Source organism: Melanerpes formicivorus, unplaced genomic scaffold (assembly GCF_026170545.1).
Source record: "Melanerpes formicivorus ecotype bairdi unplaced genomic scaffold, bMelFor1.0.p_v2 SCAF_11, whole genome shotgun sequence".
In the NCBI taxonomy this organism is placed as follows: domain Eukaryota; kingdom Metazoa; phylum Chordata; class Aves; order Piciformes; family Picidae; genus Melanerpes; species Melanerpes formicivorus.
The window spans coordinates 187,734-215,197 of NW_027142363.1; the positions used below are offsets into that span (position 1 = coordinate 187,734).

Genomic DNA, 27,464 nt, shown 5'->3' on the forward strand with positions numbered 1-27,464 from the left:
GCTGGCATCTGCAGCATGAAATCCTACCTTGTCCTAGCAGCTGAGGTGCAGGTGAGGGTACTGGGAAAGAATGGAAGTGATGCACTGAATTTAGGGAGCAATGCTCAGCTGATAGAAGGAAATGTTTTAGCCCTTGTAGGCCACAGACCTTAGGAACAAACTGCAGCTATGTAGAGAGAAAAAAGACTTTAGCTGATTACCAACGACCTGAGAATAGGAGCTGGTGAACATTGCAAGAGAGCCTTTTGTCTTCTCTCTGAACTTAGATAAGAGATGCTTGATCGTTTGCCTTTTGTCTAACACCTGCCTGGGCCTTGCCCGGCGATGTGTGTGCTCTGGTATTTTCTCCGCAGCCAATCACGAATCTGTAACTGTCGGACGGACACATTTAATTACCAATCACTAGTTACTTTTGATTATGTTAGCCTATATAAAGAACATACTTTGTACAATACAGTAGACACTTTGCTTGCATCAAGCTTTGTCTCCATCTCTCAATCGCAGTATGGAAGGATTAGAGCAGAAACAAGATGTTGGTTTTGATAGCATTTGTTGCTTTTCTTGCTTGAGAGCAGACAATCATGGATTGTTTGGACTTCCACCCTTATCTCCAGGATTATTTAAATTCACAACAGTGCCTTTATATTCAATAAGACCAACCCTAGCTGTTTATTTATCATTAGAAAAGACCCCGTGAGGAGGTGGTTGTTCTGCAGCCCACTCACAAACTGCCACCCTTGCAGGATAATTAATGAAAATAATATTCCCTGATGTCAGATACCTCCTACTGTGATACACAGGGCCCTTCCCTTGTGGAATATTGTCACTTAGATCAATGGAAGTTTTGGGTGAGTGGCAACACATCAGGGTAAGGAGTGACAGCTGCTTGTAAAGCAGTGTGCTGGAATACCGTGAATTGTGGCTGGAGATGAGGCAGCACATCAAATCCTAGTCAAACACAGATCTTCTGTGAAACTGAGCACAAATTTCCAGTTAAGTAATGTGTAAATCCAACCCTTGAATAACTCTTATGCTACAGACCATTCCTAAACTGTCTGCAGGGGCAGTACTCTGAAACACTTTATCAGATTGTCAGAGAAGAGGTGTGATGGTCATGAGCACCAGCATGCAAAACCCCTGGGAGAGAGTCAGATTGGAGTTCACCTTGAGGAGGATCTCTTTACAAACATCTAACTCCTGCTGAATTCCAGTTTTTGTTAGAGGATCTTCCCCCTCCACTGATTGTGCTGCTTTGAGGAGTATGTGCCCAAGAGTCAACTGGCATCATGGCTGAGTCCCCCAAAGAGAAGTGGGGTGGGATTTGGGCACAGTCTAGGGTGCAAAGGAGTGACGCAGGGTAAATAGGCAGACACAGGAGGAGGTGGGGAAAGGATGTCAAGGGCCAGAGGACGGACAGGGCAAGAGCAGGAGTGGGTGAAGCATGAAAGGAAAGCAGGGGAGCTCAGCCCCACTGTGAGCTCAGGACATAACTGCATTGCCTGTGAGCAGCTCTGAGCCCACTCAGCCACACACAGGTGTCACTGCCCTTGCAGTAGTGGCATTTTTTTTAGCATTCTTTAAACTAGAATGTTAACAATTCTTTTTTTAGCAGTGGCTTGCTGCTTGCAATTACATCAGCCTGGTCTCCTGCTTTGCTAGAAATGGTCTCTTCTCCCCATGCTGAAAGGAAAAGAAGTAAAGCAGAGAAGTATTGAAACAGATTTAATGTGAAAAAGTAACATGAACTAAAATAGTCCAAAGAAACAAACAAACAAAACCACCACCACCAAAAACCACATTAAGAGTGTTCCCATCCAAGCCCACATGTGCTTTATCTGGGACAATAACAACTGAAAAATGCAAAGAGAAATGTACTTTGTATGACAATGTTCCTTTAGGCTTCCTTTCTTCTATCTGAACTCTTTATCTTTTAATGCTGTGTGGTTCTAACTTTTTCTGTAGGATGCTTTTTCTTGCTTTTTATGGCTAAGGAGTAAAAATGAAAGGTTGGAAATGGGCCTGGTGCACAACAAAAGCACTTTCTGCCAAAAGGCCTCCTGGTTGTTGTTTCCTTCCTTTGCTTTTTTCAAAAGAAAGCCTAAAAAAGCATCTCATGATCAGTGCTTGCAGCCTGTGCAGTATTTGGGTTCAGTGTCATACATAAAACATTGGCATGGATGTCAGTGAAGAGCATTTCTTGCTGTCCTGATGTCTTCACTCCCTCTCTTCTGCTCAGCCAGCAGTCAGCAGCCAGCCAGCCTGCTCTGTCCCCACACATCCTGTGTCCTTTGGAGGGCAGAGGGAGCCCAGCCTCTGAGCTGTTAAGGGCTTGATGCTTTAAAGAGTGAGCCTTTGATAAAAACTGTGGATTTCTAACAACACCTTCTGTTTTCTCTTTCTTCCCCTCCTTTTCCCTCTTTCACCCCATCCCTTCCTCCTCCCCACTTTCAGGCTTACTTTAACCTTATCCTGTCCCATGGACTTGAAGAATTTCCCTATGGATGTACAGACATGTACAATGCAGCTAGAGAGCTGTGAGTGTCCAGCTGCTTTATCTGTCTCAGAGCAAGTTTTCTCCATAGCACGGGAGCAGTCAGAGCACAGCCAGGGATTAGCTGTGAATGGTCAAGACATGCTGTGGTCTTTTGGAAAGTTGAAGGAAGGTATCTGATGAAGCAGGGATCTTATGAGGGAACTTATGCTGGCAGCAAACAGGGCCAAGGAATGGCTCTGACCCCAGCACACACCCATCCATACCACCTGGCTGCCAGCACACACCATGGCACCTCTTGGACCTGTGCCAGGTGGCAACCAGGCAAAGCCAGGAGTGGCTCAGGGAACAGTGGCCTAGTCAGCAGGTACCAGAGCACCTCGGGTTTATTTGGGGTGGGGAGAATGGGTTCGGTGTGGAGGTGAGCTGTAGGCCTTGCCTTTGTGCCCAGAGAATGGCCACAGAGGTTGCAATTTACTCATGGGGATGCAACCATTGTTGTCTAAAGGACAGTTCAGTGAGCTGAGGCTTTTCTTTCCCCTCCACAGCTCTCAGAGTTAGGTTCCCAGGTTGACCAAAGCTGCTGTGCCTTTGTCCAGTGAGGGCAAATATTCTGCAGCCTAGAAAACCTTCTTTTGTTGGAGCATGCCAACTCCAGTGTGTCAAGGAATGATGAAATAAAGGGAAATACAGGATGATGCATGGACACAAAGAGAGGTCATTTCAGTTGTAAACAGCATCTTTGATGGGCCAGCAAAATCATTTTTCATTGGCAAAAGGGAAGACTGTTTCAGAATGTAATGGTGTCACTTGTTGCTCCTGGTAACAAACAGCACAGTGCTGATGCTGGTCAGATAAAGCCATAGCTGAGACAAGATGTATTGTAATCAATGCTTGCTTAACATAATGATGTTTGCTTTTGATCTTTTCCAGTCAGCTACCACCTAACCAACTCTGCTTCCTGTGTTGCAGTTGGCTACACTATGAATGATTTGATATTTGAGTGGCTAAGTGATGGACCTGTTCAAGTTGCAGAGGGTTTGACCTTGCCACAGTTTATTCTGAAGGAAGATAAAGAACTTGGTTACTGCACCAAGCATTACAACACTGGTGAGCTTGCCTCTGCTTTTTCCTGTTAGCTGCTCAAGTGCTACCTGTTGACAGCTTAGAAAGGGAAGAGATGGGGAAAATGGGAAGGAATCCCAGTTTAAAATGAGAATTTGATTCAGGCACATGGTTTTAAACCTGAAAGTTCCTATGGGAAAGATTGTTTTTGCACCTAAATTTTCTTTAATTTCATGAAAGGCACCAAAGATGTTCTGATAGCCTCAGAGCCATTCAGGATTTTAAAACTCAGAAACAGCTGGTACAACAAATCCAGTTGTTGTAATTCCTTTAAAATTAAACTTTTTTAGCAAACCTTTTTTCTTAAATATTAGTCTATCACTTTTAAATTACTGTTTGTTGTTTGATTTATTTCCCCCCCTGAACTTAGTTTATTTCTGCAGCACATCCAATTGCCAGTGAGGATAAATACCAGGCTGTAGCCAACTCCTCCGTGTGGTCTGATTTATGCCCTGCAGCCTTTCAAGGGACACTGCTTTCATTGCTGAGCTGAGTAACAGTCTGTAGGCACCAAGCGCTGCGAGATAAAAGTTTTGTTTCATACTCTAATTTATCTTCTATTTGCTATGTTAGCTTTACAGAGTGGAAAGAACTCTGCTGAAATACTGATTCAGATGCTTGGAGCTCACTTACTAGGGACAGCATTTAGAGAAGGGTTTGCTAGGTGCTGGCTGGGATTAGACATAATCCCTCTCCTCTAAAATAGCTTTTTCATCACTGCAGCAGGAGAGCCAATCTGCTTGCACCAAATGGGTTTGTTTCACTCTGTGAAGCAACAGAATGTGAGAGGGTCTGCCTCTGCCAGAAGCAGTCACTTCTATCTCTTGTGGAAAGAAAATGAACTTGATTTATGTTTTGTAAACCCATTCTGGGACCCAGGAAGGGTAATCTTGTGCTCCGTGGAAAGGGGGACCACTGTGACTTCCCGTCCTCCTTCACACTTAAAGGGTACAACCAAAAGTGAATCCCAACAGGCAGGGTTCATCAGCTCATGTCTGGCCATTTCCCACTACATGGCTCAGACTCTGGATTCATGAGCTCATTTGCTTTTCTAATTACTGTCAGACAACTTTGCAGAGTCAAACCCTGAAAGTAAGAGAGGACAAAAAGGAGCAACACCACTCCCCACCACCCCCACCCCCCCCAGTTTCTCCTGATAGGATAAGCAAGGAACAATGCAGCTTCATGCACTTGGCCAAGCAACACAGAAGGAACCTTTGAAACCATTAGCAGGACACTTCAGGAGGAAGTGCTCAAATTAGCGTGACTCTAGCAAGAGCCTTCGCAGTGCCTAAGCCACAGCAGTCTGGAGAGCAGCAGAGGGTAGATGGGTAGCTGATGAGCTGCTGCTGTTCAAGACACTTCATCCCCTGCTGTGTGATGAGCTCTACTGTCAGGCGATCCTAAACTTCCTGTGGAAGTTCAGCTCCTCAGCACCCCTGCAGAGCAGCTCTCTGCTGCCTGAGCAACCACTCACCTCCCACCAGAGCTTCTTGTGGCTTTCCTGGGGTGAGACTTCTGGCAAAATTCAGAATAGGTTTAGAGTGGATTCTGCTGTGAGATGTACCCTACAGACACAGGTGAAGGACAGGACCAAAGTGAAAGGGCTGTGACCTGCCACAGGGCTGTGAGAGTAGCAGTTCATGAAGTGCCCGAGTGCATTGGCTTAATCTCATGTCATTAAAAGAGCAAAATGCTGTCCCCTTTCAATACTAAACATTAAATAAAGTACAATCTCATTAAGTTTTGAGAAAGGGAATGTTACATTCTGTCTCTGGAGGTGAAAAAGCTGTGCTAACATTTGTTTTCTCAATTAATGTGAAGAACTGGGCACAGCCTGCTTCAGGGGTCCTGCGTGTCCCCCCAGCTAGCATGGCCCAAGTGGCTGAGTGACACTGGTGTCCCAGAGGTGAGGAGGCAGGAAGCAGGCAGTGCCTCTAAATGATGTGCAGAACACAAGAGCAAACTGTGCAAAGAGCATTTATCAAAGTAATTTCATGTTCTAGGGAAGTTTACATGCATTGAAGTCAAGTTTCATTTGGAGCGTCAGATGGGATACTATTTAATCCAGATGTACATTCCTAGCCTGCTGATTGTCATTTTGTCCTGGGTTTCTTTCTGGATCAACATGGATGCTGCTCCAGCTAGAGTCGCTCTGGGCATCACCACAGTTCTGACAATGACCACGCAAAGCTCGGGATCCAGAGCTTCCCTCCCAAAAGTAAGGAACTTGCTTGGTCCTATCCAACTGCTGTTACCATTTGTGCTTCTTCTGGAGGTTCTGGAAGGTCTGGGAAGTGTGCACCTGGGGGTGACTGTGGCCGAGCTGCTGCAGTACCCTGCCTTAGGAGGGAGGGAAGGAGGGAGGCAGGCTCCTGGAGGGCTGTGGGAGGGCTGGCTGGGATGGCTGTGGCCTGAGCTTCTACTGATGGTGACACATTTCAGCATCATGAAGTGTTCAGGCAGTGTCTGCATTCCTGGCAGCACTTTGATGGAAGTTGGATATTCCCTCTGACTGCAGGCTTTAGAAACTCTCTCAGATTCTCTGGGTTAGAATAGAATAAACCAGGTTGGAAGAGACCTTCAGTTGTTAGGCTCTCAAATACTGGATGCTTCTAGAGGTGGCACTTAGTCTGCTGGACATATAAATAGGCATAAATGTACATAAACTACACATATAGAACATGTCTACACCCAGAGGAGTTCTCTGCAGTTTCTTTTCAGGGAGGAGCTGCTGATACCTTTATGTCAGGGCAGAGCCTGACCATATTCTCATCCAGGTGTTGCCTGCAGACCTTTATTCTGTCTACACATAGAAATATTCCCACACAAAAATTTTGTGTTCTTTTAAGTCCAGGCCAGATGGATTTGCAGATCACAGACTCAGTGCTTCATGCAGTCAGGCTGAGAGCTCTTCTGGGCATGGGCACAGCCTGAGTGCTTCTGCTGGTAGTATTTCCAGCAGAATTCTGTGTACAATTTTCTGAAAGAGAGTTCAGAGATCAATTTACAACAGTTTAAGGAATCATGAGATGCACTCTCTGAAGAGTTCTTTCTGCAGCAGTCCAGCATCACAGGGCTTAGCAGCACAGCAGCCATGAAAAGCACAACCTGTGAGAGTCTGTACAGCTCCTGATCTGTTCCACAAGTGTGTTGTGCTCTCTTCTGCTTTGCTCTCAGTAACACATTGAGTCTCCTTCCAAAGGCTGTGATTTGTTCAAGTGCAGCATATGTGTGGTGCCTTCAGAGGATGCACAGATTGTGCTGCTCCTCTGTTGGTGATGAGAAAGTGTCTCTGCACAGCCGGGTGACTATGACAATGGGATCAGCTTCAGTACTTCTCTTGGAGCTGTGTGTAACTTGCCATGCAGACTGAAGGCCTTCCATATCCTAGGTCAGAATCTCAAAGGGATCATGTAATCAGCATTTGTTTGGAAAACTCAGTCAATATTGCCAAGTGAAAACTCTGAAAAGGAAGTCAACAGAGAGATAATCCTGGCAAGGAGCATGCAAGCTCCATAGGCAGCAAGCACTGCAAACTGTGCCCAGATGGCACAACCTGTGATACATTCCACACCTCTAACAAATCAGCTGGCTGGGGAATTAGAGGTGTTGCAGTCACTGTGGTGGAGCCTTCCACCCATACTCACAGCTGGGCAAATGCACCCTGCCAAGGAGCTCTGCAGTGTTAGCATGTCCCTGATGCTAACCCTTGAAAGAGACTTTATCATACTCCTTTGATCCTGTGGAAAATATTTCTCCCTTTTATATTCTGTCTTATTTGAGTAGAAAACCTTTTGCTGGGCAATTTTCTGGGTTTCTGCTGAGTAGAAGAAATGGGAGAGTCCAGATTATGTAGGTTGTGGCTATTTGATTGTCAGAGGTTCTTCTTTAGCCTCAGCATTCACCTCAGCCACCATCAGCGAGCAGTGATGTTTGGGCCCTACTACCTCTTCTCCTTTTCTATTGTGTTCTTTTGCCAGAAGATTGACAGCAGGGAAAAAATGCTTCACCAGAGAGCCCAGGGCACTGGATTCAGTCAGCTTTGGTCTCTGTCTGAGTGAGTTAGTCCCTCTGGGGGCTTTTACAGTTCATTTACAGATAGGTTCTGTGTAATGATTGATACCTGCCAATGGTTGATACATTAGAGTTTGGAAGGGACCTCCAGAGACCATCCAGTCCAACCCCTCTGCCAGAGCAGCATCACCCAGGGCAGGCTGCACAGGAATGCATCCAGGTGGGGTTGGAAAGTTTCCAGAGAAGGAGACTCCACAGCCTCTCTGGGCAGCCTGCTCCAGGGCTCTGCCACCCTCACTGTAAAGAAGTTTCTCCTCATGCTGAGGTGGAACCTTCTATGCTCAAACTTGTACCTGTTGTTCCTTGGCTTGTGACTGGGCACCACTGAAAAGAGCTTGGCCCCCTCCACTTGACACCCAGTGCTTTAGAGGGTAGTAGGCAGTTCATTTCTTCAGAGCATGGAATGGCTGTTCTCTTGCCATCCTGTTTCTTTCTAAACAGCTCCCCTTTTGTTGAATCAACAGAATTAGAAGTTTTACAGCATTTTCCAAAGAGCCATTTGAGAGAGAGGGCTCTCTGCTGTGCCAGTAATTGTGTGTGTTTCAGCCTGCTTTCTTGTTAAAACACTGGTGTAAGCTAAACCTTTGCAACAGTAGTCCAAGCAAATGAATTACCTCTAATGCCATAAAGAAAAACATTTGAGGAGACTTTAAGTCAAGTAAACGACTCTTGCACAGCTGTGTAGCATTCATATTGTGTTACTTTAATGCACAGTGCTTAATGAATGCCTGTTCCTGCCCCGAGGAGCACTGTGCCTGAAAAAGTCCCATTGAGAGCTCATCGAAATCTCTGGGAGTCCATTTGCTTTGGATCCCAAATGCATTGCTCAGTACAAGGTGAGCATCATACTCTGATAGGTACAGGGCCTGGCAAACCCAAAGTGAGTGAAGCCTAACCCCTTTGGCAGCTAATGACTTCTTTTCTGTCCATCCACTCTCCCTGGCGTGTTTGGAGACTCTTCAAGAGCCTTGGGCTTCTGGCAGTCCAGTCTGAGAAAGTGACCTCTCATTTTCTGAATGCCAGAAGTTATCAAGCAAAGAAGCTCCAAGAATACAGCACATTAAAGAAAAAAAAAAAAAAAAAAAAAAAAAAAAAGGTTAAAATGATGCCATAATATTTTTTTTTAAAGAAGAAATGAGGAGAAATAAGAATAAAAAGGACTAGATGCTGTTCCCTGAGCTGACTTGCTGTGTGTTTGTTTCCATGGGAAGCAGAGCAGCGAGGGTGAGGATAGCTCATCTTTCATGTAACAGAGCCCTGAGATGATCCATTTTGGTGCAGCACTGTGGCAAAAAGGCAGTCATGGAGTAACTTAGACAGGAAGCAGGGTTGAGGCAAATTACTTTTACTCTAAGCTCAGGATCTGCAGAGGAAATGCAGGAGTAGTTCAGCAGTCATGAGATCTCTTAGCTGGCACTGGGTGTCTGAGCACCTCACATATTCCTGAAATAATTAACCCAATCTTGTTTTTATTAGATGTGTACAAATTCCTGCAGGAGGCCTGAAGGTCCTCAAGCCTCACCCTGAGACTTACTCTGCCTGCCCCCTGTCACACCTCTGCAGTTGACAGGGGAACTGCAAATTAGTCTCCACTTCTAGTGAATCTGCTCAGAACCCTGAAGCTGAGTGGGTGTCAGTTTTCTTGGCCCTGGTACAGGGGGGCTGCTGTGCAGGCTCTTGGGAGGCCAGGCTGTGCTGTCAGCTGGTCCTGAGGATCTGCTCTCCTGTCCTGTGCCTTCACTGAGATGTTTTTGCTCTCCTTTCTTTTGTTCATTTCCAATGTTCTTACATAACTTTCCTCTCCTTCATCAATACAGTTTTTGCATATGCCATACAAGATATATCAGTAGAATAGAATAGAATAGAATAGAATAGAATAGAATAGAATGGAATAGACCATGTCAGAAGAGACCTTCAAGTCTTTCACTTCTCTTAAGAGCTTGTGGAACCCACTTAGCTCTTCTTTTGTTCTGAGCTGGGCAAATCTGGGTACTACTAAACCCTGTGTTCAGACAAGACTTTCAATATCCATTGTTGTGTTTCACACAGGATTGGAATCTGGGTGCAGAGATCTGTCCTGCACAGAGGACATTACACAGACTGAACTGAAACTATTTTTCGACCAAACTCCCCAAAAACATCCAGAATAATCCAAGGCTCATAAGTGAGCTTAGGTTTGCTTGCTGCGACTGTCTGAGACAATTACTATTGATTGTAACTAAGCACAGAGGTCTGTTTGTAAAACAAGCAGTGCTGCACAATGCTGCTAACAACTCCCTGTCACGTTGTTTACAAACATCTGCTCAGCACTTGCAGCTCAAACCAGATGCTTCTGATGCTACCCTACAGCTTTTTCAGAATCCATTCCTTTATTCTCACTTCTTCCCCCTGCTGGTTTCCCCAGAGTGGTCTTCAGACGAGATGCAAATGTGTCTGTGCTTGAGGGGCAAGGCAGTGACCTGCAGGGTAGGGTGAGATCAGATAAACCTTTATTTAGAATAAACCAAACCAGGTTGGAAGAGACCTTCAAGATCATCACGTCCAACCCATCAACCAATCCAACCCACCCAAACAGCTAACCCATGGCACCAAGCACCCCATCAAGTCTCTTCCTGAAAACCTCCAATGATGGTGACTCCACCACCTCCTTGGGCATCCCATTGCAATGGGCAATCACTCTTTCTGTGTAGAACTTCTTCCTAACATCCAACCTGAACCTCCCCTGGCGCAGCCTGAGACTGTGTCCTCTTGTTCTGGTACTGGCTGCCTGGGCAAAGAGACCATCATCTGCCTGTCTACAACCTCCCTTCAGGTAGTTGTAGAGAGTGATAAGGTCACCCCTGAGTCTCCTCTTCTCCAGGCTGAGCAACCCCAGCTCCCTCAGCCTCTCCTCATAGGGCTTGTGTTCCAAACCCCTCACCAACTTTGTTGCTCTTCTCTGGACTCGTTCCAGCAAGTCAACCTCCTTCCTAAACTGAGGGGCCCAGAACTGGACACAGATGTACCAAAGAGAACTTCCTGGCCACTTCCAGGGGTGCTGTGGCCATGTTAATACCAGCTTGAAAATGTATGCATGGCTCTGATAGGAAGAGCCCAGAAACTTACCTGCTGCTTCCACCTGCACCAGCTGGGCTGTAAAACATACTTCCCCTTTCTGTAGAGCTGGCACCCTTGGGATCTGGGCAGACACACAGCTGGGCTGTGCCCTTTCAGTAGAGCTGGCACCCTTGGGATCAGGGCTGTGCAGCTGCAGCTTCACAGGGAGCAATCTCTCGGTCACAGGGCACTGGGTGAACTCTGGCATAGCTATAAATGCTATGACCACACATCCATCATAGAAAGACATTGTCCTCTTCCATTCCACAGCCATTTCCAGATTGGTAAACCAGATTTGGGTCTGCTGCACAGGTCAGGAATCTAAACCCAGCAGGATCCATGGTTCCTGTGAGAAGAGCAGGAGGGGGAAGTGTAGATGTTAAACAGAGCTCCTAATTCTGTCAGTAGAAACTGTCACCTTGTTCTGTTTGGCTTGGCTACAGATGTGAGGTGTCCCAGCCAGTCTCTAGGTCTCACAGGGTTCATGTATGGCCTGCAGTGAAATTTTAGCTGCCCTTCATTCTGTGCAAAGCTGGCTGAGAGGACACTGCCTGTTTTCTTGTCTGACAGAGACTAATGCTGATACAGAGAGGTGCATTAGGATCTAGGGCAGGTCCTGCTCTATGAAGGCAGAGAGAAGGGCTGAGTGGGTCCGTCACCTCCCCACTGTACTGAGCTGAACTTGGGAGTTTGTTTTGCTGTGCAGTGCAGGCAGTGGTGTTTGCTGTAGTACAGGCAGAGTAGCTGCTGCCGTGCGTGACAGCTAAAAATACACAATCAGATGTGCCTGAATACCTCTGGGACCTGGGCTGAGTACTCCTGGCACTTCCTCAGCAGGTTCCGTAATGCAGTCATCTGGGAGGGCTGGCATTCGGCACAGCCTATTTCAAGCACCAGAGAGGAGCTGAAGTTCCTGTGCACAGCAGGCTGCTGGCTGTTTCATAACCCTGGCAAGGCTTTGGGGCTCTCTGGCTGTGCTGTCACACCCTCCCGGACCTTCTGTTGGCTTTTAGCAGCTCTCTCAGGAGTGCTCTGTGCTGCTCTTTCACACAGATAAGCACTGCAAACCCACTCTGCAGCAGTGCTGCAAGCTCTTGTGGCTCATTCAGCTCAAATACTTGTGAGCCCTGACTATCAGATCATCCAGGGGTATGACTTATTAATCTCTTTGGTTAAAATTTCATTTGCAATAATGTTGATGGTCCCCCTGGAGCTGGGAAAAACTCTTCCATTTGCAGGGTGCCTTCAGGCTGCCTCCTTCAGCCTGAACTTCTGTGCCTGCTGCACATGGCTGCCATGGACATCTCACTCCCCAAAGCTGTCTTTGAGTCACTACCACCATTGAATCCTGTTGCTTCAGTGCCAGACTTTTTGTTTTCTGTGGCAAAACCCTTGATTATCAATATTGGTACCTGGAAGTATTAACCCCTTCTGCTCTTCTCTCTTTCCCCCTTCCCCATCCCTCCCAAAGAAAAGAGAGAGAGGCAGTTTACTTTTTTTCATGGATGCATCAAACAAACTTCTGCAGGAGGAGGAGTTCAGTGGCTCAGAGCCATACACATACACATACAGTATCTGTGCTATGACTTTGATTTGCTGTAGCAGGGCACACTACTCCTTGGTGTAGTAACATTGGCTTTGGCAATGAACCAGTTCTGAACTAGACAGTGGCAAGCAAACATTGTCCTTTGTTTTCAAGGCATGGAACTATGTCACAGGCTATCAAATGATCATTATTCACAGATCCTGGCAGTGGAGTTGCAAATCCTGATGAAGCAATCTTTTTTCTTTTCCTCCTCATTTCTTCTTTCTAGAAGGTTAGAGTCAGTTGAGATATCTCATCTCAAACAGAGGGGAGAATGGTAACAAAGGGCTTTGATCCTCAGTGGCCTGTGTTTGGTGTGAGGCAGCCCTGCCTGTGAGAGACACACAGTGTGCTGTCTGTCCTTGTGCTACCAAAGGTTAAGCCTCTGGGGAATGGAGCTGGAGCCCCCAGAACGTCTGGAGACAAACACAAGTGACTAAATGAGAGCAGGGGATGTGGTGTCAGTGAGGGGGAACACATCAGTTTTCCTCAGTGCAGGTATTCACAGGGAAGGTAGAAGGGTCGTGTGATAAGCAGTCACCAGTGGTGACACTCTCAAGGGGCTGAGACACCCCTGGCTGTCTCATGCAGGGAAAATGATTTCTGCTACCAGGCAATCTCCTGGGACACTAAAACTTCAAGCATGCATCAGTAGCAGCGGTTTTATGTGGTGTCTGTGTTGCTGCAGAAGGTTGTTTTCCTCTGTGCGTCCCTCAAACGGTCACAAAAGGCACTGGAAATACTTGGTGGGCTTGGGTAAAGTGTGATGAAAACTGCTGCTTCCAAAATTCATCTGTGGGCAGGGGACACTGAGGCTCATTCCTTTGCAGGCCAGGATCAGCTTACAAAAAGTTCTTAACTTTCCAAGGAACCTTCTAGATGGTCACAGACAGCAATGAGGCTGCCACCTTCCAGCACTGCACCACTCCATGCTTGAGCAAGCTCTGCTTAACAAAAACTGACTTAAACCTAGTTTGAATTTGCATGTAGATAACAAAGAACAAATGAAAACTTCATAAAGTGCAGCAGCCCAAATGTCAGCATTGTGAAGCCCCTCAGAGCCAGGCAGTGTTCTGCTGCTTTCTCTTGGTCAAAGGAACTGCTCTCTTGCTCCTCCAAGGAAGTTGTTGTCTGACAGGATCTATTTCGTGGCTTTTTTGTCTGCATTTCTTTGTCTCCTGAACCTTCTAGGAGAAATAGAATCCACCTGGGATGAAAACAAGATCCTGTCCCTGGGAAGGATGTGGATTCAAGTGTTCAGATGCTTTACTGATGCTGTTACTTGTTGCCAGGGCTCCCCTAAGCCAAGGGGTCAGGGCTGTGCCACTGCAAAAACAGTTGAAGTGCCTCAGTGGTGCTGAATGTGACACAAACCCAGTCTGGGAAGCACTGTGGTCTTTGCCAGTGCCATGTGAGTGGGAAGAGTAAGACATAATGATTCACTTAATGGGTTAGTTATCCTTTCTGCAAGGGGTGCAGTGGTGTGGTGCTGTCTTCCCAGGAAACAAGAAATGAGAATTGTGTTTCAAAAGCCAAACCCTGAGCTGCTGGTGCTAGAAGCGCACTGTGCCAGCCACACTGCACTCAGAGAGGACCTCCTTGTCTTCTGCTTTGCTTGGGCCAGGAGACAGACAGATGCTTTGCAGCAAGTCAAAGGAGCGTACGACACATCCTTACAGGCAAGGCTTGCAGCGCGGGAAATTACTTAAAGGTAAAACTCCCTCAGCGAGTGCAGCTGTAAGAGTTGATTAGCTTCTTACATTAATGAGGTTTCCACAAAAGCTTTTCCTCAGTTGAAGGCATATCTAATTAAAAGGCTGTGGATTACCTGAGGATAGGAACTGCACTTGATGGAAAGCTCCTCTGGCCAGTTCCATTCATGATTGCTGCTGTTAGGATCACTCAGATTCATGAATGGTTGGAGTCGGAGGGAACCTCAAAGGTCACCCAGCTCCAACCCCTGCCATGGGCAGGGACACCTCCCACCAGCCCAGCTTTCTCAAGGCCTCGTCCAGCCTGGCCTTGAACACCTCCAGGGAGGAGGCATCCACAGCCTCCCTGGGCAACCAGTTCCAGTGTCTCACTACCTTCACTGCACAGAATTTCTTCTTAATCAACCTAAAAATATCATCAAAGTTTGTCATGGAAATAGAAATGATGGAAACAGTTCAAGCCACAGAACTTGGAAAAACCTGAAATTGTGATTCGTGGCTTTTTTTTTTTTGTTTACATTTTCTTTGTTATTCTAATTCAGAAGACAGTTCTGAAATGTCAAAAAATCTCTAAAGCAGGGGAAAGCATATCCTAGCCAGCACTAACATTTGCTGAGCTCCTGGAAGGCACTGCTCAGCTTCAAATAATATTAAGAGTCAAGGGGAAAATGCCACTAATTAACCCCACACTGCACCCACAAGAGCAAGCTCGGGCACTGGAACACCCTGAAGCGAAGAGAATAGAATCCAGCTGCCCCACAGTGAACTCCAGAGATGCTCACTGCAGCCAGCCAGCTTCAAGCCACCAGAGCAGTTTCCTTAGCTGTTTCTATGTTCCTGTGACTTGGTGACTCCTAGAATCTTTGTGGGTGCCATGGACAGTGGCATTGAGTGCGCCCTCAGCAAGTTTGCTGATGACGCCAAGCTGTGTGGTGCAGCAGACACGCTGGAGGGAAGGGAGGCCATCCAGAGGGACCTTGACAGGCTGGAGAGGTGGGCACAAGCCAACTTCATGAGGTTCAACAAGACCAAGTGCAGGGTCCTGCAGCTGGGTCGAGGCAATCCCAGGCACAAATACAGGCTGGGCAGTGACTGGCTGGAAAGTAGCCCTGAGGAGAGAGACTTGGGGGTGCTGATGGACAAAAAGCTCAACAGGAGCTCTCAATGTGCACTTGCAGCCCGCAAAGCCAATCAGATCCTGGGCTGCAGCAGGAGAAGTGTGGCCAGCAGGTCGAGGGAGGTGATCCTCCCCCTCTACTCAGCCCTGGTGAGACCCCACCTGGAGTACTGTGTCCAGTTCTGGAGCCCCTATGACAAGAGGGATCTGGAGGTGCTGGAAGGTGTCCAGAGAAGGGCCACAAGGATGATCAGAGGGCTGGAGCACCTCTCCTATGAGGACAGACTGAAGGAGTTGGGGCTGTGCAGTCTGGAGAAGAGAAGGCTCCAAGGTGACCTAATTGTGGCCTTCCAGTATCTGAAGGGGGCCTACAGGAAGGCTGGGGAAGGACTTCTCAGGATCTCAGGTAGTGATAGGACTAGGGGGAATGGAATGAAGCTGGAGGTGGGGAGATTCAGGCTGGATGTGAGGAGAAGGTTCTTCACCATGAGAGTGGTGAAACCCTGGAATGGGTTGTCCAGGGAGGTGGTTGAGGCCCCATCCCTGGAGGTGTTTAAGCCCAGGCTGGATGAGGCTCTGGCCAGGCTGATCTAGTGTGGGGTGTCCCTGCCCATGGCAGGGGGGTTGGAACTAGATGATCCTTGTGGTCCCTTCCAACCCTGAATGATACTATGATAAGCCACAGATCTGCTCTCTCCAGGTCCAGGAGGGACAGTTGACACTCCTCTTTGCAGCCCATTGTTGCTACAGTTGTGCTCTGTACCTGCTCTGCTTAAGCAGTCTGCAAAGTGTGCAGACTTTCTCTGAAAATGAATTTTTGAAGTCTGTTTCAACAGCTACCCACACAGCCCCTACAGGGAGATGGTTTGGAGAGCCTGGGGATTCCAAGGGAGCCAAAGCTTCACCCTCCAGCTGGTGCTCCTCCTTGCACACCACTCTACCCAGCCTGCCGGTGCCTTCCATACTCTGCTGCTGCTCTCATTCAAGAAATCCTGTGAGGAAACTGAGCAACCTTTTCATTTCTCAAACTGAGCAGATTGGGCTCCTTTTGTCTCTGTCATGTGATGTTTTCTTCAGCCTTCAATCATCTTCCTCACTGTGCCAATACAATGTTTTTTAATGTAGCAGGCATAGCTATGCTGCTGTGGAAATTCTTAATATAGCTTTCTTCCTCCTCCTCCTCCTCCTCTGCTCTCTTTATAGGCTAGGCAGTCACAGTCACCTTTCCCCCACAGCTCTGGGCAGCTGCTGCTCCATCCTCAGTCCCTTTCAGCACCACGCGTGGCACCCTGCACAGCCACCCTGCCTGTGGATTAGGTGCCCAGCGGCGTGGGCTGGCACCAGGCTGGTTTCACAGCCCCTTTCATTGGCAGTGCCCAGCGACCCTCATCCTTCTGCTCCTCTCCTTGGCAGTAATTCTACTGCTCCTCTCGGGTTGGCTTCTGCTGCTCTTCGTTTATTCTGATATTTCTCTGCATGTTCCCAGGACTTTTTGCTTCTGTTGACTGGTGCTAACTTTTCTCTGGTTTTGCCTGGGTTTGAAGTACTTCCCTTTTGGCTCTCTTCCAGTAGTGATGTCTACTTCTACTACTCCTGCAATGCCAGCAAAGGTATTTAAAGGGCACTCAAAAGGTATTTAAAGGCAGATCCTGTGAACTTCTTTTGTTTAAGTGCCAACAAGGGAAGCCAGGGTGGTCAGCTGGCAGTCAGGTGTCTGAAGTGGTGTGACATAAATCCAGTTCCAAACACACAACCTGGCAAACAATAAGCTCTGCATCCTGACACAGTAATATGCAAACCAGTAAGCTCCATTCTGTTGTCCCAGACAAGTGGCTATATAAGAATCTTCTACCTACAGTTACGCTTTGCGTGTGATTAAGGTCAAACCTGTTGTGTTTAGGAAAAGAGATTAATTTTTTCATTCACATCCCTTTCCTCATGCAGGATTAAAGAGAATGAATTGTGGATGAGGTGGCATCCAAAGCCTTGTTTCATTGCAGTCTTGTGTTAATCTTTAGGACAAATAGGTTACAGGAGGTGCTCTTAGGCTTCTGCAGAGCCAGCAGTGCTGCCCACGGGGCATAATTCAGTCTCCAGTGCCAGACTGACAGGCAAAGAACTGCATGATCACAAGGACCCAGTTTGACTCTTGGAGCTGTGAATTAGAAGAGAAAATCAAATACACACAAAGTAGAAATAATTGCAGCAGTAGATGTGTAACTTCACATGGATTAAAACAATCAGTTCTCAGCACAAACTGGCACAGTTCTGTGCATTCTAGGAAGTGATCAGAGAGAAGGGCTGATGTTAGTTAGGAACTTCTTCAGTGCCACTGCAAGACTGGATTGTCGTCAGCTAAGTGCATCCAAAATGACTGCAGTGCTGCAAGACTGGATTGTCACCAGCTAATTGGATGCTGCCTATAAAGCAGTCGTCTTGCTCACTGCCTGGGGCTGATATTCCTTTGGCACATCGTTTTGGGTCACATACCAGAGGTATTTTCCCATCTGTGCATAGAGCACTGGTCTGATGCTCCTTCCTCTGAGCGAGCTCTGGATTGCATTTATTCACACAGTGGATTTTCAGGCAGCTGTGGCTGCTGCTGTGCTTCTGCATATCTGAAGGAGGGAGATGCAAATGCAAGGCACATGTTGGTCTGGCTCAGGATGTGGCCCTCCCTCTGTGCTTGAGTCTGGTACATAAAGTCAGAGCTTCTTACTCACTGGACTCAGGTTCTACTTGCCTTTTTTTGGTGTACATGTGTTTCAAGGCTACGAGTGTGCCTCAGTCTAATACAGTGTTTAATTGAGCCCTTTTCTTTACTGTGCCCACGAGGCTGCATGGGGAGAGCCTAAAGTCTTACAGAACATTAAAAGCTGAGCTTTTCTGGATATACTCTGCAGCACTATCAGCTCGGTGGATCTCTCATATGCACGGAGCAAGAGCACACTATGCAACTATGCTTTTTGGAGAGGAGGCTGAGTCTCCTGTTCCTTTACACTGGCACAAAGCCTCTGGCTGATTTGCCAGCTGAAGACCTCTTTTGAGCACATTTATTTTTTAATGGAGAAATTAATTTTTTGTAGTATCTTCTTTTAATGGAAGCATCAGATCAACTTAGCTGTTACTGCTTTTTTTCTGGCAGTCTGTTTGTGACCCACTTTTGCTCTCACTTCATCTTTTTAAGGGAAGGGAATCTCCAACAGTTTGTCATCAATACTGTTAGGACCTGATGGCCTTGGCTTGCCCTGGTATGAGGAGCCTGAACTTCACTAGGGAGGTAGTTGACCAGCTCTGGATGTAGCTTAGACCCACACTAGGCTCTGCATCCCAGAAGTCTACTTCTGAGCTTGAAGTGGTGCAGTAACAGCCTCCAGCTGACACACAGGTGAGACAGCTCCATCCTCTGCTCTGGGCAGCCTGCTGCTGCAGGAGCATCTCAGGGAAAAAACAAGCAAGCAGCACACTGCGGCATCATAAGGTTACAGACACTCTGTCCTCTGTGTAGCAGCTGGTGACACCTGGGGTCCTGTAGCCACTGCTTGTGAGACCATCTGCAACAGTCCTCAGTGGAGCGTGGGTTAATCCTGCCCAGGGAGGTGCAGCCTCCTGCCTGCTGTGTTTGGGGAGTCTGAGGGACATCTGGTGGCATCCTCTAGGTCTGTTGAGGCAGAAGAGGTCTGAAGTACTCCCTGCTGTCTCCTGTGTGCTAGGACTCAGTCCTGCCTCAGGGGACCCAAACTGGGACGAGATCCTCTGCAGCTGCTCCAGAGCCAGCCAGCCAGGGCTTGGCTGGAGCAGTTTGCTGGTGGATCAGTGGCACAGCTGCCTGGAGGCATCAATTCATTTGCCTGTGTGTGCTCTGGGGCTGGTGATCTCCATATCTGTATATTCACAGCCATGCTTTAATTAATCCTCTTACGGATAGAAGCTGTGGTGGCATTTAGAGAGCAAATATTTTTAGCCTCTGTGAGGCATCAGTCCTGCCCACTTGCACAAGGTACTTTAGGAGGCTACTGCAGGTATCTGGGATGAGAAAAACCCAAAATAGGCTGAGATTATAGTAATTAAAAATTGCTGAGCAGAGGACAGCCTGTTTGGGAGGACAAGAGCAATCAGTGACCTTGCCTTTCAGAGAAAAAGAGCAAGTCCCCTCACTGCCCTAGGGCAGAGGTCTCAGCGGCTTTGACAAACCACCGAGCTGCTGAGCTCCCATGGCTGAGGCTGATGGGAACCCAGCACAAGCCCTGAGGAAGAAAACGCTGGGGACAGGATTCTACATAAGCATTGTGGACAGCATCACTCACCTCTCTGCCAAGCAGATTTGTGCTCCTCAGAGCTATTTGAGCAATGGCAGACACGATTTCTTTTATAAACATGCAGCCCTAATAAAAAGCAGAAAGAAGAAGTGCGGAAGTGAGCTGCCCTTTGCCCCCTCCCAGAGCAAGGGCAAACCCAATGTCTGCTGCTGGTTTGCCCCTCTGCTGGAGGCCTGGCATTGCCAGCTGCAACAAACAGTCCTCAGAACCCTCTCGTCAGCTCTGTGGCACTCAGAGGCCAGTTTGCCCATTCCCGTGTGGCAAAACTACTCTGTGAATTGCCTGACCAGTTTGACACTTCCTGAAAGGGAAAAGCTGAAAGCTGAGGTGTTGCAGCCACTGCTGTCCCTGCAGCCACCTCTCTTTAGGTGCTTACACCAAAGCTTTGCCTTGTCAGGGAAGGAATTAAAATGCTCAGAAGGGCATTGCTCTTGAAAGCAGGTAAAGCAATGAGGTAGGGAAAGCTGCAGCTACTTCCACTTACTAGAAGTCACCTTCCTGGCTCTGCTCAGAGCCTGTCGGGGGCTGAGTATTCCTCCTCTGTCTCAGTTTAGCCACATGTTTCACGCTGGAGCATGTGAGCTGTGGAGCTGAGGTCCTGCAGTGCAGCTGGGCACTGGCTCAAGGTTTCAGTTCATGTTTACATGGAGATTGTGTTTGGAGGGAGACTTCAGTTGATTCCCATATGCTGCAAATAAGGAGGCTTCCTAGGGGTGCTTCACGTGGCAGGTTACCATAGCACCCAGCTTCCTCAGATGCTGGCAGAGCATTGTGTGGGTTTGCTTGTCTTAGAGGGACCAAAGGAGGGATCTGAGGGTTAGGTTGCATTTTGCAATGTAATCAGCTGAGGTCTGGCATGAAACAGTCCCTGCCCACACATCGTGGGTATCATGCCATTACCTAAGGGCAGGAATGCAGAGAGGAGGTTCTGCCATCGTTTGTGAATGAAGATAGGCCCAGAGATGACAGAGACATTGATCAGAAGTGAACTGCAGCCAGCTGTTTGCCAGGAAATGAAAGGTCAAGCACAGAAGCTACATTAGATCCTTCAAAGTTGCAGTCAAGGTACTTTTTCCACACGAGTGTTTTCTGTTAGGCTCACAGGATCCCTTCAGCTCCTGGCAGGCAGCTCTGAAGTGCCCCTGGAGCCTTCTGCTCTCCAGGCTGCACAGCCCCAGCTCCCTCAGCCTGTGCTCACAGCAGAGCTGCTCCAGCCCTGGGATCACCTTTGTGGTCTCCTCTGGACTCCCTCCAGCAGCTCTGTGTCCTCCTCCTGCTGGGGACAGCTGGGTGGTGGTAGGGCTTACTAAAACACTGCACCAAGGTCCATGCAGGAGACCTGTATGGGCACAGCCCAAACTGGGATACTCCTGGGCCCACGGACAGAGGGAGTTTGACTGTGGGCTCACATAAGGACAACCAGGCCTGGATGGGGCCCCAGGGACCTGACAATATTTCCATTTTCCCTGCCAGTGTCCTTGTTTCAAAGGAGCCTTTGCATATCACTCCTGAAAAGCTGAGCCAGTGTTCAGCTGCCACTGCACTTCAGAAGCCAATGCTCCACTGCAGCCTGACCCATGCAACAGTCAAGGTGTGCAGCCAGCAGGGCAAGCCTCTCCCTCCTCAGAGTCTGCAGCAAAGGCTGTCCCAGTGTGGGGCTATGATCTCTGTAGCTGATTAAACAAAGCCTTCTTAGAGTGGGTTCTGAAACAAATAAAACCAAACCTGATGTAACTGACTGGAAGGGTGATGGGTGGGATGCTGATTGCAGTGTGCTGTGTCTGCTACCATCACACCAAGGAGAAATATGAGGCCAGTTCTTGACAAACTGCACATGGCCCAAGCAATGGAATAATATTTGACATTTGTTTGTCTCTGTCTTTATCCCTTTCCCTTTGCTTGTGCCTCTGTTTTATTGTCTCTCAGGTCTTTGTTTGGGTACCCAGGATGAGTCATGCCAGCTGAAAAACACTGCTGCAGTCTTGCTTTCTGTGGCAGAATGCTCCATACATAGGAATAAATGGTGTGACAAAGAGCACAGCAGCTGAGGAAGTATTGTATTTCAGAATGTTATATATAAGTGTGTGTGTGGGAGGTGGCTTTGAAATTTAGACTACTCCAGCAGAACAAAGAAGTCTGAGTAATGCTGTTTGCATTTGTGCTATTTCTTGCTCTTGGTTTGGGTTTTTATTATTTACTGGTTTGTTACCACTATTTTTACACTGCAGGGAAATTAGCACTAAGGGGATGACTTCCCTCATCTTGTGCAAAAGTGATTAGGTTCTACCCTTGAAACCATTGGAACTGGTTGTGCTGGGGCCTGCAGTGCAATGCTTCTGAAGCAGGAGAGCATTCTCAAGGCCTTACGTCCTGGTCTGGTGCTTAGCCACCCCCTTAAGTGCAGACCAGTGCTCCAGCTTTCAGTTTCAGCAAACGTTTGCCATTTGAGCCATGTGATTTTGATTGTTAGGGTATTTAAAAGTGAGAATTAGAGAACAGGGAAGCTCCATTCCAGAGACAGTCGATGGAGTCACTGAGATCAGCAGGGGCCCTGCAGCCTGCTCACACTCCTCTGTTCAGCATCCTGCCACTAAGAGCCACTGGCCTGGGACGCTTGGGCTTGCTAAGCTGAAAACACCTGAGTAAGAAAACACCTTCAATAACGCCCCTGCACATCATATGCACGCACAGATCGTGAGAAGAGGCTGTCCTGGCTCTTTGGCTATGACAAGGCTTCAGCAGGAGTCACACCCAGGCGCCGGGAAACACCAACCAAAACTCCCCAAAGCCTAAACTGCCAGAGGGAAACTGGTGCTTAAGCGACAGTATTGGAACCAAAAGGCAGCTGTGCAAGGCTTTTCCAAACTGTTTCGCTCATCGTTGCCTCTGTTAAGCCCTGAAGATAAATAGACAAACCAATAGAAATGCAGACTTCTACCAGTTAGGAGACAAATTCACAGCAAGCAAGAGGACAGAAGGAGCCAAGGAGCCCTACAGCTTTGTAGTGTCAGAACTGAACACCAAATTAATTTCACTGGATTTTTCCTCTCTGTATTTCCAGCTTCCCTTTCCTCCTCCTTTCAAACGCCCAAGCTGTTTTTTTCAGGCTGATTTGGGTCGCAGGTATCCTTTATCTTTGTTCCCTCTTCAGTGGATGGAGTTTGGTGCTTAGAGAGTCCCTCCCTGTCACCAATCAAAGCAGATGGGATGGCCTACCTTGGAGCTGCCTCTCTGTTGTGATGGTGAACTGAGTCCTTCCCCTAATGTTCTTATGGCTGAGGACAGCAGCAGCACTGTTTCTTTGAACTGGGCAGAGAGTGAACAACTTACCTACAAGGTAAGGCTCCAGCTGCTCCCTGAGAGTACACCAGAGACATCTCAGGCACAGCTCTTTTCTCCTTTTCCTTGCTACAAAATACATGACTCTTGCTTTCCTTTCTGTGCAGCACAGCAGCTCACTTTTCAGCCTTAAAGCCCCTTTCCTTTCCAGCCCTGCTCATGACCTGGTGTAGATATTGTGGGAGGTAGAAGACTTGCACTGATATCCTCTCAGGCTCGGGAAATTTCCCCCTTCCTTGGCAATGCCGGTAGCACAAAGCTTCCCCTGCAGCTGCCAAGGTGTTCTTGCTAAGCACCTGAGGCTGTCAGTGTGTGCTTGAAGGACTCTGAGCAAACTCCTGTGCACAGTCCCTGTATGTTCTCCTGAGTCATGTTTGGACCCAGGCTGGAGTTAGATACCTCCCAGCACATGGAAGAAGATATTCTGGGCATGAGCAGAATGCAGCTGCCCAGAAAATACTGAAGCTAAGCAATGAAGGACCTGGTGAACTTGTTATCTCCAGAGTAAAGCAGCAGCTGAACAAGGGCAAAGTGTCTGAAGCACTCAGATCTTTTATGTATCTGTGATCAAAGAGAGGAATTAAACACTGCCTTGTTTCTTTGTACAGCCATGGGATGGAAAAGAAAAGAGTAAATGCTTAGGAGAACTGGGCTGTTAAGAAAGGCCAAGAGGGGAGCACTGCATCAGTTGAGGTGGAAGAAAGAACATGGTGTGATGCAGCAAGTGACTTCAGAGGCCACTGCTGCAGGCATGAGAACTTGCCTGCCTTGAAAAAGGAGAACATTGTCCTGAGGGATGGGGTTGTGAGGCCTTACTACAGCATTGCAAAGACAGTGTTGGTGCACCCACTGCAGTGCCCCAGGAGCACAGACTGCAGCCTCCCTGGAGACATGGTGAGGGGTACCTCAGAAGTAACACCCGTCAAATGTGAACACAGTGAGCTGCCCAAGAGCTCAGTAGGTCCTCTGTGGCAGCCACCCTGCACAGGAAAGGCTGCTGGCAAACGTGAGGGCAGCTCTGAAGTATGCCCCAGGGATAAAAGCCCTTTGGCTGAGGGTGCTGTGTGCAGCCTTTGGCTGCTACAAACGTGCCAGGTGGCGCTGAAAGACTCGGATGTGATGCACCTGAATGGGACACGGTGAGCATGCTTGTGGGACAGCCAGGTCCTGCTTGAAGCGTTTTCTGTGCTCCTCTGGCAGCTAGGGTTACGGTTAGAAACAGGAAGGTGTGCAGGCTCTTTGCCCTTGCTGCTCTCCCACACCAGCGCCACTTCATGTAACATTTGTGCCTGTGACATGTCCTGGGGGAGCTGTGCCCCCTTCCTCCTTGCTGCCCCACAGGTCAGACTGGAGCTGGGGCTGCTCTGGCACACAGTGTGTGTTAAAACAGCAGCCTTCCAACTTTAATTTTCACACTTTCAAGCGATTTTGAGTAGGAGTTTTCTGCACTTCAACCTCCTGATGTGCAATCAATCAGGATCATGGCTGCTGGGACGCCATTAGGGCCAAGGTGCTCTTTAGCAGAGGAAGTGTTTGCAGACATATCAACACAGACATTGTGTTGGCTGCTGAAGCAAAATCTCTCTTGCAGCTGCATTTGATGGACACCTCCCCCAACCATGAGCATCACCTACACTGAAACTCACGCAAACACTAAAATTTCTCTTCCCTGCTTCTCACTATGTCCAAACCCACAGTGCTCAGTGCTGTGCTGCTCTCCTTTCCTCTTCCTTGAGCAGTCTCTGAGTGGTTTACCTTGCAGCTGCAGCCAGTGCAGGACAAATGCACCCCCTCTGGCATCAGGACATAGGTCAAGAAGAGAGAGCAGTTTACACAAGCAGGTATTGGGCTTTGGGCAAAGCATTCAAACCACCTTCAGGAAAGGTTTGCTGTGAAAATCCAGCACTTGGAGCTGCACAGGGAATGTGGACGTGCCCCAAACACAAGACTGCATGGCCAGAAGCTCAAACACCCTTCATGGAGAATGGTGATGTCCTTAGCTGTTGCTTTTCTATGTGTTTGTGCTGGATCCCTCACTGTTGTGGCTGAAAATTACATCACTGAGCCTGGCTGTGTGGTGGCACTGTTCTGAGCAAAGCTCTTCACAGGAGAATCTAGGAGACAATTGAATGTCACAGTCATTCAGAAAGCCCAGGTGGAAATGAGGTATCACAGTATCACAGTATAACTTAGGTTGGAAAGGACCTCGAGGATCATCGAGTCCAACCTATCAACACAGACCCCATGACTAGACCATGGCACCAAGTGCCACGTCCAATCTCCTCTTGAACACCTCCAGGGTCGATGACTCAACCACCTCCCTGGGCAACCCGTTCCAATGCCGAATGACTCGCTCGGTGAAGAACTTCCTCCTCACCTCGAGTCTAAACCTCCCCTGGCGCAGCTTGAGACTGTGTCCCCTTGTTCTGGTGCTGGTTGCCTGGGAGAAGAGGCCAACCCCTTCCTGGCTACAACCACCTTTCAGGTAGTTGTAGAGGGCAATGAGGTCACCCCTGAGCCTCCTCTTCTCCAGGCTAAACAATCCTCAGCTCCCTCAGGTTCTGTGAAACACACAATAGCTGCAAACAAAACCTGAGCACAAGACTCTGCCTGGAAGCAAAGTCCCAGAATTTGGGAGGCCAAATTTGTACTATAAATCCACAGATTATTTTGTCTGTTGAATTGCTGAGAGTTGTGTCCTGTGTCAGCAGCAGACCACCAGTAAGCTACTGCAAATGGCCAGAGTCTGCAGCAGGAAATGAGCATGAGGGACATTGTTCCTGCTGTGCTGGCGCAGCCTGGTGAGTCTTCACTGGTGTCCCTGGAAATTCCAGAGCCCACAGTGCTGTGTTCCTGTGCTGCCTTGCCCTGCTTGTTCCACAGCTGGTCTTCCACAAGTGGATTGGAAACATTGTTCAGTTAATTAACAACTATTTAACAATTGGTAATTAGACACCTCTGGCTGGAAAGGACAGGCAGGTCTTGATGAAGAAGTGCTACCTGAGTTTAGAAAAGAGAACTAAAGGATCATTGCACTTCCAGGAATATGAACAGGAAAAGCAGGCGAGAAGGAGCTTGCCAGGAACTGCAAACCTCCTGTGTGGGTCTGCTCCCACCACAAAATGTAAGCCCCCAGTCCCAGCCATTTATTTCCAAGGGGAAGGTGCAGGCTGATGGTCTGGAGCTGGTTATTGGGACCTCCAGAGTGGGTCAGGTGGGTCCTTGGTTGGAAGAGTCCCTGGGAAACAAGGAAGCCCCTGGGAAGCAAGGAAGCCCCTGGCTTTCTGTAGCATCCTAAGCATCAAACCTTCTCCACAGTAGTGGTCTGAGCATGCAAGCTGTGGTTCACCACAGCCCGCCTTGACTGAAAGTCCTGAGCCCAAGGGTCTGAATGATGCTGGGTGTGTGACAGCTACCTTGGTGTCACCGTGGCAGCTCTGAGCCCTTAGAATGTGGGAATGAGTCAGTGAAATTTAAATGAAAATAGACATCGTTGCATAAGTCCTGCTGAATGCTGCTGTTCCTTCCCCTTTACTTGAATTCCCTTTTCTTTCTTTCAACCTGCCTTCTTTATCCCCTTTTCTTTCTTCTGCTCATTACTATTCAGACCATCAGTTTCCTGCTACGTTCATTTTCACCTTTGCCATTTTCCATTATTCCCATTGTACATCCTCTTTCAGTTCTGCCGTTCCTTAAGTGCTTTACTGTACATCAAACACGACTCATTCACACTTGCAACTGGAAGTGGGCTGTCTTATCCCTCCCGAGCCTATGTTTTCTTTGATGTCAGCTTCAGGTTTGGGGTTTTTAGAGACATTTTAATTTTTTTTTGTTTAAAAATCCCTTTAATTTTTTTTCCACCAAAGATAGAAAGCAAAGAATGTGCTGGCCTGCATCTATGGGTTATTTGTTTCACCATTGTCGTTAGTTACACATTGCTCCAGTTATCCACAAATAAAGGTGGGTTGTGGGTTGTGGGTTCCCCCCCCCCCCCCCCCTCCTTCCAGTTTAATCAGGCAGAGTAGCAATTCAGAATACAGACCCAAAAGAATCCTTAAGAATGTGAAATGGTTTGGGAATAGCAACTGCTCAGGTCCTAGTGAAGAAAGCAGCATGTGGAGCCAGGGAGTAGTGTAATGAACCATCCCAATATCAGTTGTTTAGTCTCATGTTATGTTTAGTATTGGTAGGGCAACTTCCCCTGGCCAGAGGATTAGTTTGTGTTAGCCATCTCTAATCCAGAGAGACTGGCAGTCACAAAAATAAGCAGATGCTTTTCCCTACCAAATTACACAGATGGAAGTCCCAGGGAATCTGGAATTTAGGAGGATAACCTTAGGGAAGGTTAGAAACCCAACTCTCTCCACAAAGAGCAGAGACCAAGAGTGAGAGGAGGAAGGCAAATGGCCCCGGGCAGCCTTCCTCTAGTCTGAGTGTTTGTTGTTTGGTTCAGTGTGTTGGATCACTCTTAATGGTTCACTTAGCTGTAACTGAGTAGGAGATACAGCACACAGGATGTTGTAGTGTTCTGCAGTCACTTGAGCTTTACCACAACTTTCATGCTACCCAATGGAAAAATGATACCTGGAAATGTGCAAACAGT

The 27,464-nt window shown here is 47.9% G+C and overlaps 1 protein-coding gene across 8 annotated transcripts in view; it reads left to right on the forward strand.

The window, feature by feature from the left end:
• The window catches only part of GLRA2 (glycine receptor alpha 2), a 93,982-nt gene that overhangs the window by 33,691 nt on the left and 32,827 nt on the right, over positions 1 to 27,464 (forward strand). For 7 of the 8 annotated variants that reach the window (XM_068144395.1, XM_068144399.1, XM_068144397.1 and 4 more), the window contains 3 exons: positions 2,452 to 2,534; positions 3,464 to 3,601; positions 5,623 to 5,837. In XM_068144395.1, coding sequence (XP_068000496.1) covers positions 2,452 to 2,534; positions 3,464 to 3,601; positions 5,623 to 5,837 — 436 coding nt within the window. The remainder of the gene's footprint in view (positions 1 to 2,451; positions 2,535 to 3,463; positions 3,602 to 5,622; positions 5,838 to 27,464) is intronic. The other variant, XM_068144401.1, reaches the window with a different exon arrangement.